This window comes from Vulpes lagopus, chromosome 16, assembly GCF_018345385.1.
Source record: "Vulpes lagopus strain Blue_001 chromosome 16, ASM1834538v1, whole genome shotgun sequence".
NCBI lineage: Eukaryota > Metazoa > Chordata > Mammalia > Carnivora > Canidae > Vulpes > Vulpes lagopus.
The window spans coordinates 12,698,599-12,711,417 of record NC_054839.1 but is presented as its reverse complement, the minus strand read 5'-3'; the positions used below and the strand labels follow the sequence as shown (position 1 = coordinate 12,711,417).

Genomic DNA, 12,819 nt, shown 5'->3' with positions numbered 1-12,819 from the left:
GCATGGTGCATGTTCACTGGAAGTGCGGTGACATTGCAGCAAGAGAAGGCGATGGTACTGGTGGCCTGGGGACACACGTGTGACTACAAGGCAGAGATTCAAAAGTAAGGACCAATTTTAGGATACCAAATAGTCCCGTTCTTGAGCCTCTTAATAGCTTCATGTCATTCTTTTGGAGTTTAAACTAAGTTGTCAAGTGCTTGTTAAGGAAGGTCTTGGTTTGAAAAAAAAAAAAAAAAAAGGAAGGTCTTGGAGAGAGAATTGGTAAGCTCCCCTTTTAGCTTAGAAAAAAATATTCATAGTGGGAATTGATCTCATTTTAGGGGACAGTACAGAAGGAGGGAAGTTTTTTTTTGTTTTTTGTTTTTGTTTTTTTTTAGGAGGGAAGTTTTTTGACCACGAGGAAGTGTTTATTTCACAAAGTGAAGTACACATGTATAATTTAATGCAATAAAGCCAAGTAAAGGGAAAGTAAAGGACTAAAATTGTTTTAAGGCTGTCTTTTCATCCACACATGTGGTTTTTAAAAAATAAATAAGTGACACATTTCCCCCAATTATGCAATATCTACATCCGTTTAAAAAATGGGGGCTTTATAGGGCAGAAGGTTATTTGATTCCTTTTTTGAAAGATTCCCTACAATCAACATTTATTTCCTGCCTTTAAATATGCCTGCATGCACATATAGCATGTAGATTCATAGGGAAGAGACCACATCCTGCATGCTGCTGTCACCAAATAGTCTTTGAAAACCAGGCTTCCAATGGCTGCAGAGCACGGCCGGATGTACTATAAGTCAAGCACCATTCTTCTGTTTCCAGAAACTTGGTGGTGTTGTGAATTCTTGCTGCTATAAATACGCTTGATAATCTTCATATGTGAATCTCTGTTCATTTTGCATGTTCATTTTATTTATTTAAAAATTTTATTTATTTGAGAGAAAGAGAGATCATGAGCAAGGGGAAAGGGCAGAGGGAGAAGCAGACTCCCCACTGAGCAGGAAGCCCAATGTGGGGCTCGATCCCAGGACCCTGGATCATGACCTGAGCCGAAGGCAGATGCTTAACCGACTGAGCCACTCAGGTGCCCCTTGCATGTTCATTTTTTAAACTATTATTTTCTTAGCCTTAATTCCTGAAATTTTCATGGCTGACACTTTCCACACTTCGGACCCTTGACAGGGTACTGAACCACGTCTCTCCCCTTCTGCTTCATGGCCTCCTGACCAACATCAGCCATGGACTGCTGGTCAGATAGCTTTAAAGTTGCTCTGCTTTGCCTTTCTTTGACTGCTGATCTAATGAACAGTTCAAGAGCCCTTTCTATCCCTCCCTGCTCAAGTTCTGTTTGTGTTCCTTTCCATCTGGTGAGTTTTACAAGAAACTGCAGTTTCCTGAAACAGCTAAGAACACTAATAAAGACATTGAAAGAAAAGTCAACGCTCCATTGCATTTTACTTTAAAGGAGGTAGAGGGTTCTAGGATGACTCAATGGCATGGAGAGAGGGAGCTACCAAAATACTTACACCGATGCACTTGACAACTTTACCCATGACATTACCCTGGGGCTGAAACTTCTTGTACATTCCACTGCCAATGACAAATACAACTGGGAAGGCAAAAGAAGATGCGTTAACAAGGCGTTTGACAGAAACACCTGTGACCTAGAAGATGTGATTTTATTTGAGTTATCAGCTTGTTTTGGAAACACTGAGATTACCCACATAATGGGCTTGCTGACCTATCTCCCCATGCAGAAAGTGCTTTTGATCCTAACGATCACTGGAGCTTCTGAGCGATGTTACAGATGTTACACTCGTGGTCTCGTATACAAACACTGAAGCCTATTACTACTCCCCACACCTCGGGGCAGCTCACAGACACTCAGTGAAGCTATCTACCCACACAGTCTACCCTCAGTAAAGGGAGACAAAGGGATAGGTGCTTTTGCATAATGGATCAGTGCATAATTCCATAAAGACAGAAATCATGGCTTTGATTTCCTGGTGGCAATGGCAGAAAAGTTTCTTCTTTCTTTATAAATATTCAGAAAAAAAAGGAACTAATTTGTTAAAGCTTTTTCCTAATCATATGTGGTTAAATTCATGGTACAGAAACACAGTTGGGGTTATTTGCCTCTGCAGCTACAGTTTTATAAAAGTAAAAGCATTTCAGGGGCGCCTGGGGGCTCAGTCTGTTAAATGTCCGACTCTTGATTTCAGCTCAGGTCATGATCTCAGGGTCATGAGATGGAGCCCTACATCGAGTTCTGAGCCCAGTGCTGAGTATGCTTGTCCTTCTCCCTTCTCTCCCTCCATCTCTCTAAAACAAATAAAATCTTAAAAAAAAAAAAAAGCATTTTACAATGAGACAATTCTTCCATGGATCTTCTTAGAGAAGGTTTTTGTTTTTTCTTTTTAACAGAGAGAGTAAGAGGGGATCCCTGGGTGGCTCAGCAGTTCAGCGCCTGCCTTTGGCCCAGGGTGTGATCCTGGAGGCCCAGGACCGAGTCCCACGTCGGGCTCCCGGCATGGAACCTGCTTCTCCTTCTGCCTGTGTCTCTGCTTCTCTCTCTCTCTATGTCTATCATGAATAAATAAATAAAATCTTTTTTTAAAAAAGAGAGAGAGTAAGAGCTGGAGGGGGGAGGGGCAGAGGGAGAGATAGAATCTTGACCAGGCTCCATGCTGGGCAGGCTCCAATTTGAGGCTCAATCTCACAGCTCTGAGATCATGACCTGAGCCAAAATCAAGGGTCAGATGCTAAACTGACCAACCACTCAGGTACAACTAGAAAAGACATATTGTAAAAATAGCTTAGAAAAATGCATTCCTGCAGGAGACCCTGAAAACACAATACTTATACTAGGATTTCTGATTATCTACTAGCACAATTTAATCATTTAAAAGCACTGATGGACGGGCAGCCCGGGTGGCTCTGTGGTTTAGCGCTGCCTTCAGCCCAGGGCCTGATCCTGGAGAACCAGGATCGAGTCCCGCATCAGGCTCCCTGCATGGAGCCTGCTTCTGCCTCTGCCTCTGTCTCTGCCTCTCTCTCTCTGTCTCTCACGAATAATTTTTTTAAAAAATCTAAAAAAAAAATTTAAAAGCACTGATGGACTGATGGATTGATGGAGTGCTGCTTGTTTTCCTCATTTTGAGGGCCTGAGATTTTGATAAGTGCCAACTCAAGCATAACTCCAAGTATGTGCCTGTTTTATAGCTGAAGAAAGAGAAGTTCATTTGTACCCTCACCTAATGTCTCTTCCTCAATCCAGAAGTGGAAGGCAAAGATGCCCTATAGATTGAGTCTATTCTTCTTTGCCAACTAATATTTTAATCTTTAAGCTTCTGATTAACTTAAGCCTAATTCAAGCACAAGATTGTTGCCAATAGAAACTTCTAGAAACAGTGTTGATGCATAGGATTTGGCCTGTTCTCAATTCCTCCATAAGAAAAAAGCATAATCTTAGTTTGTTTATTTATTTATTTATTTATTTGAAGAGCACATGAGTGTGGGGCAGGGGTAAGGGAGGAGGCGTAGAGGGAGAGAGAAAATCTCAAGCAGACTCCCCACTGAGCACAGAGCCCCACACGGGACTTGATCTCAGCACCCTGAGATCATGACCTGAGCCGAAGGCAGATGCTTAACCAACTGAGCCTCCTGGGCACCCCTCTAATAGGAACATTTGAAGATGATACATTATGGAAATCTAGATACTCATTGGTTGGAAGTATTTGAACGGCAACTGGCCCCGGTCGCCATGTGTTCTGGCAAGCTAGAGATGAGCACATATGAGTAAGCACAAAAGCTTCTGGCCATGGGGTCACCTTGTCTAACAGATCCTGTCACTTTCATCTTAGTCTCCTAAATAGTATCAAACTTTCAATGTCCAGCTCAATAGATCTTGTTTCCTGTAAACCCTTTTTTCACCTTCTTTCCTCTGAAGCAATATACCAACTCTGATTCTCAGAGCATGGGAATTATTATTACAACTTATTCCATGAGATTTTAAAAATTGGTTGTAATAATGTGAGGGTTTCACCTGATCATAGGATTATATTAATTCAACTGATTTCTACTTACTCAGAGATACGGCCATGAGAGCAGCAGGAACCCCAAATGCCAGTGGGTAACAAGCTTTCTGACTGTAAATTCCACATTCGTGAACTGAAGAGAAATTACAAGATTAAAATTCATTATGGTGTTGGTAATGCTTAGATACTTATCATTTTTAAAAATCCCCAACTGGTTATTACATATTGTTTTCACTTAATGTTCTAGACTTATCCATGTGCCTTAGTGATTTCATTGCCAGCTGAGTCAAGCAGCTTCATAGTAGAAAGAGCAGGTAATGAACACAGTTTCTAATCTTAGTTCCTAAATAGGTGTCTGTTACTAGACAAGCCAAAATCAGTGGGAACCCTTCTGTGGATTTTCTTAGTTAGGCAGATGACCTAACTAATGACCTGGATACAATAACTTAAGATCAGGGACTCAGTAAATAAAATCAAAAGTACCCTTGGATATCAACATTGTGTGCTCCATTCCTGAATTCATGGTAATTATTTTTTTAAGGTTTTATTTATTTATTCATGAGAGACACAGAGAGAGAGAGGCAGAGACAGAGGCAGAGGGAGAAGTAGGCTCCCTGCGGGGAGCCCAAGGTGGGGATTCGATCCCAGGACCCCGGGATCACACCCTGCAACGAAGGCAGACAGATGCTCAACCACTGAGCCATCCAGGCTTCCCAAATTCATGCTAATTAGAAAGCAATTAGATGGTCCAGGGAAGGGGTCAATAAACCAGATAGTAAATATTTTAGGCTTTGTGGATGATTCAGTCTCTGTCCCAACTACCCAACCCTGATTTTGTAAGATGAAAGCAACCATAGACAACACACAAATGGATGGTCTTGTTCAGATTTCTGGATTTGGCCTATTGGCCATAGTTTACTAACCCCTGACTGCAGATCTATTCTAGCTCTGAAATCCTAGGATTGGTAAAAAAGAAAACTTCAGATTTTGGAAGGAGCAATAGATTATTGGAAATTGTTCAATGGAATGGAGGCTCCAAGAATAATATGATCTGAAAGGGGCTTGACTTGGTCTTTGAATAGCTATTTCATAGTTCTGTAGAGAAAGAAGTTAATTTGTAGAAAGTTGATAGTTATGCAAATGTTTCTCATTCAAAGCTGTACAAATGATTCCAGTTCATGGAATGCAAAAGGACTCTTCCCTCTGTGAAGAATGTCAATCTCTATCAGTCAAATCTTTAATTTAACTGATTATGGCTGTATTCCAGTTTCCTCATCATTAATAAGTCATGTAAAATCATGGTACATGCTCACTTCATATTTGTGTGAGAGCCACAATTTTGCCTTTAAAATTGTCCTTTTTAACACATTTTGCAATTCAAACTTGCATAGTACATATTCTAGTAGAAATAGAGGCACGGGGAGGGGAGGGAAAAGAATGAAGGCTATTAAATGTTTATATGAAACAAGTTGGAATGGGGTTTAAGTGTCATCTTCACGCTACTATTCCATGCAGAAATACATAAATCCCCACAAAATATTTTCTTTCATCATTTAATCTACTTTGCAGCGTGACCGCCCTGGTGCTGGTTGGTCTAATCTGTCTTGGAATATTCCCTTCTACGTGGGAAACTCACAAACTCTCAGTGAAGTGTCAGTGAACACAAAAATCTGCAAGCTGTTGATAGCTGCTGTCTCATTTTCTTTCCTGGGCGGTTCTTTTAGAAACAGCTGAGAGGAGAGGAATGCAAAGGGTAAAGCCTCGCCCATTCCTAACTCCCTGAACATCACTGGGGAGCAAAGCTTGAAAGCAAAAATGTCAACTAGGACCTATCCAGATGTGGTTTCCAAATAGCACCTCTTGTCTTATCCTTTACCGTGAATGAAGACTTTGCATTAACAATAAATTTAGAGAAATCCATTGCTATGCTGAGAGTGTTTTCGATTCTTCAGGGGTCTTTGGGATAAGGGTGGGGGGGAGGGTCAAAAAAGATTAGAAAAGACAAGAAGCTCATCTTCTGGATTTCCAAGTATGTAACATGTATCCAACAACGGAAATATAGCAGGACAAAATGAACATGCAAACAAAACAAGGACTTAAACTTTCCATCTGAATTTCTCTCCATAATTAAAAAGAGGAAAACAAAAATCCCCTTCAGATATGTTTTACCTCTGAGCATGGGAGTGACAATAGTGGAAATCAAGCTTCCAGCATTAATGGCCAAATAGAAGATGGAAAAGAATCTGTTTCTTTGTTTTTCCTGTAATAAAAAGGAAGAAGTTTACAATATGACTTCGGTTATGCATTCACCTGATAAAATGTAGCTGATGATCTGCTTTCACTTCTAACTTAACCAAAAGGTCAGTCAGTGTCCTACTTTCAAATGTCCTTGAAAAGAATCAAATGGAGAATAGACTTTGTGTCTGTGGAACGTGATTCCTGGTTGTTTACAGTTCATTTATGTAGTTTCTGTGAAGGTACATGATCTTACCTGGCCCTCTTCAAACTGGTCTCCACCAAATGCAGACACACAGGGCTTTATTCCTCCAGTTCCCAGAGCTATCAGGGCCAGGCCAATCATGGACAGTGCCCTAGGGAAAGGAGAGGGGTTATTGCAGTAATGTGAGATTCTTTTTTTTTTTTTTTAAAGTAGGCTCCATGCCTAGTGTAGAGCCTAACGTGGGGCTCGAATTCACAACCCTGAGAGGGAGACTTGAGCTGGGATCAAGAGTCAGATGCTTAACTGCCTGAGCCACCCAGGGGTCCCAGAAATGCAAGATTCTTAAAAGCAGAAGCCTCTCTCTCCCCTAATTTCCCTCAGAGTACTAGGCACAGTGGTTCTTTTTGGGTTCTTGGCTCCAATTTCCAGTGTAGGGAGGTAATTCCCCCTACCAACAACAAGCAATTTTCAGACCCCAGCTGGGTGTCCCACAATTCAACTCAATTCCGACACTATTTACCCAGAGATAGCATCAGATCCCACAAATTAAATGCTCACTCCTGTATGACTGCCCCCTCCCCACCACTTCAGGCACCAGACACAAGCCTAGGTTGTCACCTGTGCTTCTGACTAACTACAGATTGAAGTTTCCAAAGACCCTCTCCTGAACTTCAGATGCCACTTACAAGTCCAGGTTGTTATGTTGTTATGTATTTCTGACCTACTGGCTATAAATCAGTGATTCACACAACCTTTCCTCCTAGGGTCCAATTAATTTGCTGGAGCTGCTCACTTACTAGGAAATGCTTTACTTACTAGATTGCCAGTTTACCATGAAAAGATATGACTCAGGAATACCTAGGGTGCACAGGGCAAAGTAGGTGGGAAGGGGCACAGAGCTGCCATGCCCTCTCCAGGGCACCACTGCCCTGTAGCTCCACTTGCTAACCAACCTGAAAGCTCTTCCAGCCCAGTCCTTTTGGGTTTTTATGGAGGCTTCATCACATAGGAATGACTGATTATATCATTGGCCACTGGATGGATATATATATATATATTTAGATTTTATTTATTTATTCATGAGAGACACAGAGAGAGGCAGAGACGTAGGCAGAGGGAGAAGTAGGCGTTTTGCAAGGAGCCCGATGCAGGACTCCATCCTGGGACTCTGGGATCACAACCCAAGCCAAAGGCAGACGCTCAACCATTGAGTCACCCAGGCGTCCCTGGCCACTGGATATTAATTCAATGTCCAGCCCATCTTCCCCTCCCTGGAGGTCAGAGAGTGTGAATGAAAATTACATGAATTTTTTTTAAAGATTTACCTATTTACTTCAGAGAGAGAGAGAGTGTGTGTGAATGGGAGGAGGGATATATATAGAGAGAGAATCTCAAGCCTACTCCACACTGAGGGTGGAACCAATGCAGGGCTTGATCCCAGGACCCTGAGATCATGACCTGAATGGAAACCAAGAGCCAGTCTCAACCGACTGAGCCACCCAGTTGCCCCCTCACATGATTGGTTCTTTTGGAAACCAGCCCCCCCATCCTTAGGTGGGGCCTGAAATTACCTCATTTACATGGCAAGAGACACTGGAGTCCCTCTTCCTCACTTAGGGAATTCCAAGGGTTTTAGGAGCTCTGTGTCCCAAATAAGGAAGACCAATATATATTTCTTATTACAAATCGCAGTCTCACAGTAGTTACACAAGGGGCTCAATCTGTTTGAGAAGATAATTCACAGGAATGCAGTCTTGACAGCTGAATGAAACTTGAATTCATGAGCCTTCACATAATATCATTACCTACTATTTAGAAAACTTAAAGCAATAGCGAATACTGAATGAGGATTTATGTATGGAATTCTTCTAGAGCCTTATCACTTTCAGTAAAAGAATGGGTAAGTGAAATATGTAAGCATTGTTTCTGGTACAATTATAATAGAACCATAAGAGTAATTAAGAGACATTGGAAAACGCAATTTAATTGCAAAGCAGAATATCAGGTTATGTAATATGATCTTAACTTGTTTACAAAGTATAGAAGACTGGAAAGAAGTAGAACATAAGATTTATTGCTATAATGTTTACAGTGATAAAAGGGACTATTTATAATAATAGAAGGTATTAAGGGTTAGTTATTTTTATTTTTTTAAGATTTTATTCATGAGAGACACACAGAGAGAGGCAGAGACATAGGCAGAGGGAGAAGCAGGCTTCCCATGGGGAGCCTGATGCAGGACTTGATCCGATGACCCTGGGATTGCAACCTGATCTGAAGTCAGATGCTCAACCACTGACCCACCCAGGCATCCCTAGTTATTTTTATTTCATTTGTATTTTCTATAAACATTTTACCTCCTAAATTGAAAAAAAATCACTCATAGAATTTACCAGCCCTCATTTTGTTCTTTTATTAGATTTACAGTAGGTAGTATTACACATTCCAGGTTTTATAAGTTTTATTCCATAATTTGTTTGCAAATATAGCTTTAAAATGCTGAAAAATATTTTATGGAACAGATAAAATTAAGGAAGATACTGCACATAGAAAGGATGCTTTAACATATCAAGCTCATCTTCTTGGATTAACAGGCTGAAGGATCTCTTTTGTTTGCCTCTTTTTTTTTTTTTTTTAAGATTTTATTTATTTGAGAGAGAGAGTATGTGTGGGAGGGAGAGAAGAGGGCAGAGGGAGAAGCAGACTCCTCGCTGAGCAGGGAGCCTGATGTGGGATCCCAGGACTCTGGGATCATGACCTGAGTCAAAAGCAGACACTTAACTGACTGAGCCACCCAGGTGCCCCCCGTTTGCCTCTTAATAGCACTTGTGCTCAGCGCTGTCACTCCAAGCATTTTAAATGACCATAAAACACGGCCAATTGGATGTGATATTCCCTGTGCTCTTGTGAGAGTTGTAGGTATGCTAAAATATTAACTCCATGAAACAAACCAAGTAGCTAAACTTTCTTGAGTACTTCTCACTGGAGTACTTTTACACTTGCCATGTAGTAGGTGCACTACTCAGACCCAGGCACGAGTGGTAGTCTAGTCCCACACAAGATAGACTTTAGTAAAAATGGGACCTACCTGCAAAAGTTAAGAAACTTACTCAAGGTCACACAACCAGTACACAGTCAGCATTTGAACCCACTTAGCCTGGCTCCAATATCCCTGTTCTTAAATGATATTGTAAAAGAGAATCCAGAGGCACGGGGAAGGTGAGCTACCCGGGCCTCATGGCTCCTCCATGGGTAGCTGGGAATCAGACGGGGAAGTCTGAGCTGCTGACCTTGGGCATGCAGCCACTCCCTTCCACCAACCCAGGGCCCTGTGGGCACTGCAGGATTTGCTGAGAGGGACCTGGTCTAAACAGCAATCTGATTGACTGACTAACAAACCAGAAATGCAGGAATTGCAGCAACTAATTTGGATTTCAGTGATTATTTTCCCCAACTCATAAGATGGGTTTACTCATAGATTGGGGAACTGAGGCCCAAGCACAGGAAACAAAAGAAATTGTTGTAAGTTGTCTACTGGGTCAGACTGCAGTGATGGGAAATTAATCTCACAGAGGAGCATGTCAATTGTGCTTGCCATCAAGGACTCAGAACACAGGGCTGGACCAAATATTTATGAAGCCCAATTACTGAAAAATAAGCAGGAGCATGGTACAAGAAGACAACTGTAAATACAGAGTCTTGAGGAAACCTGGCACAATCAGGGACCAAAGTCCCTGGGAGCTATGTCCCTGTAGGGAAGATCAAGATCAATACCCCATTCTGTGTGCTGACCATTCCTCATGCTGAGATGTACCCGAAACAGCAAGCTATTAGGTGAGCAGTGACTCCAGAGAACTGTGGGGATGGTGACATACAAAGCCCCAACTCTTAGTCAACTAAACAATTTTAGTTGGGAGGAAAGGGCTCCTTACACTTATGGTGAAGTTCAAGGGAAAAGATGAGCCATTTGAGCACCAAGGAAACAACCAGTATGAGTGTGTTGGGGGTGGTGGTGGGGAGGGCAGCAGTTAGCGTCTACTCACACATGCACGGACAGATTGTCAGGAGTTCCATCTTTGTTAAAGTCTGTGAGGTCATTAATTGAGCTTACTGCAGTGACCGCCTGTCCAATTGTGTAGACAATGGAGAGTGACACGATTGTCCTGTGTTGAAAGGGTTAAGAGAATCCAAGTTAGTTGCATAAGAGCCGTCCACTTCCTCCTCTCCCATAGAAAGGCCTCCTGCTTCAAGATGCAAGAGCCTAGTCATCCGTGTGCTTGTTCCTCAAACTTGGGTAAAGCTGGTAACTCTTGGAAAGGTAGCCTGCTAGAGGGTTTGTCGTCCAGCCAGCGAGTGTGGGGCAATATTGGCTGGAATTGGTGGTGGGTGGGGAGCTCTGTTTCACCTTTGACCTACTTGAAAAACTCAATGTTTTCTTCTACCTAACTACTGAAGTGAGAACATCTATCATTGAACAGTGAGAGAGACTTATCTTGTGCCTGGTAACCAATATTTGGCCAGGAGTGGGCCATTGGTTATGGTTGTATTATATTGAATTCTTTTGGGATAGTCAGTGAATTTGGCCCAGAAGAGCCTCCACTTCCTTGATCATTAAGTCCTAGGACTTCTCGAAAACCATCTATTGGGTACACTCTTGGAGCTGTTCCTTAGAACTGGGTGAGTGCCCCCATGTCCTCTCTGTCCAGCGAGCAATGTGACCCTTTCAGTGATTAATGATAGACGGTACTCCTGCTACTATTTCAAGAGGAGACAAAGATGTTATCACTGTTTGAAGGAGGAAAAAGTGCTGCCTGCATTCCCACTGCTCAATGCCAGGCACTGTGTTAGACTCTGGGAATGGGATGCTCAGAGCAGAAACAGGGCCTAGCGGGCTCTCCTAAGGCTTTTTTGTGCCTTGATTCGTTGTTCCCACCATCCATCATCTCCAACCACAAAGCTTACAATTACTTTTGGTCTTATTTCTTAACAAGGACGCTGTACATACTCACTTGAACTTTCCCAGCCAGGAGTCTGCGATCAGTGCGCCGAGGATCGGCGTCAGGTAGCACAGAGCCACAAACGTGTGGTAGATGGCCGTGGACAGATTATCGTCCCATCCGATGAACCGTCTGAAGTACAGAATCAGGAGTGCTTTTCGTGGAGGGCAAGGGGAGTGGGAGGGGAGACAAAGTTAGGAGCTGTGGAAACTCAGGCTTTTGACTCAAGGGGAGGAGGGTGAAAATCGTTACCTCTCATTCCATAGTAGGAAAATCTTTCACAGAACTCATTGACCACGATGAAGAAGATGCTCAAGGGGTAACCAAAGCAACCCTGACGAAAGGAAACAGTGTAGGATTGAAACATGCTCCTTGCTGGTGCAGTGTCACAAATGAGTGCTAACAGCACGAAAAGTAGCTGGTGCATATTTAGTAACTTGTCAGTGACTGACCATCCAGAAGTCAGTCTGAAATTCTAGATTCTAGAAAAATCTAGATTCTAGAAAAATCTAGAATATTCAACATTTTTCTTCCCTTACACTCCTCCCAGAGTGACAACAATGAAATAAAGCATCTGGTTTTACTGTTCATTGGAGGACTAGACACAGCGTGTCCTAAAGACAAGAAGTGCCACACCGAGACTCGGGACTGTCCCTGCACTGAATCACATGTATGACAGGCATTTATCGAGTGAGGGAAGCACAGCTGTGAACATTCAGGAGCAGAACAGACCGAAGTTTGCAAAATGAAGCTAGGTAGAGAAGGAAAAATCCGGATACTCACATATGACTTGGACATGCCTGAAAGAAAACCAAAAGGCCACCATTAAAGTCAAGTAATTAGAATACTTCTTGCTGAGCCCACACTCAGACCCTCTGACCTTCCAGGGCAGTGAGATGTGCCGTCCAGACTGGTCCAGCCCTTTCTGGCGAGTGGGGCCTGGCATCAGATTTTCTTTCAGTTTACCCCTCAGGCAATTCTCATTGTGGTCAGAATTGAGAGTCAGAGGCTCCGAGAACGGTGCCAGAAGCATTTCCTCCTTAAAACACTCCGAAGCCTGCTCATTGCCCTCGGGACGAAATCCCAGCATCTTTGCATGCCCTTTACTATCTCACGAGGTCAGGGGGGTTGGCGAGGACTCGGTGGTGGGAACGTAAAATGCTTCCCGGTGGCTAAGGCGCGGTGAGGATTCAGCTGCCATTGCCCTTCCCGTCAGGACCTTCCTTCCAGCCCCTTCCCTGCGCTTAGAGGACCCCTGGGATTCCCTCCTGTCAGTTTGCTGAGCACACTGGGGACCCGCCCGGAGTCCTGAATGCACAAGACGATGACTCCTGTGTCAGGAATTG

General features: G+C 42.9%; 1 protein-coding gene across 1 annotated transcript in view; it reads right to left on the bottom strand.

Annotated features, from left to right (window-relative positions):
- SLC15A1 (solute carrier family 15 member 1) overlaps positions 1-12,819 on the bottom strand; it is a 51,314-nt gene that overhangs the window by 21,962 nt on the left and 16,533 nt on the right. Inside the window, exons 2-9 of the mRNA XM_041731269.1 lie at positions 12,257-12,273; positions 11,726-11,807; positions 11,486-11,627; positions 10,520-10,639; positions 6,528-6,627; positions 6,206-6,296; positions 4,086-4,169; positions 1,526-1,608 (exon numbers count right to left, since the gene is read on the bottom strand). Coding sequence (XP_041587203.1) covers positions 1,526-1,608; positions 4,086-4,169; positions 6,206-6,296; positions 6,528-6,627; positions 10,520-10,639; positions 11,486-11,627; positions 11,726-11,807; positions 12,257-12,273 — 719 coding nt within the window. The remainder of the gene's footprint in view (positions 1-1,525; positions 1,609-4,085; positions 4,170-6,205; positions 6,297-6,527; positions 6,628-10,519; positions 10,640-11,485; positions 11,628-11,725; positions 11,808-12,256; positions 12,274-12,819) is intronic.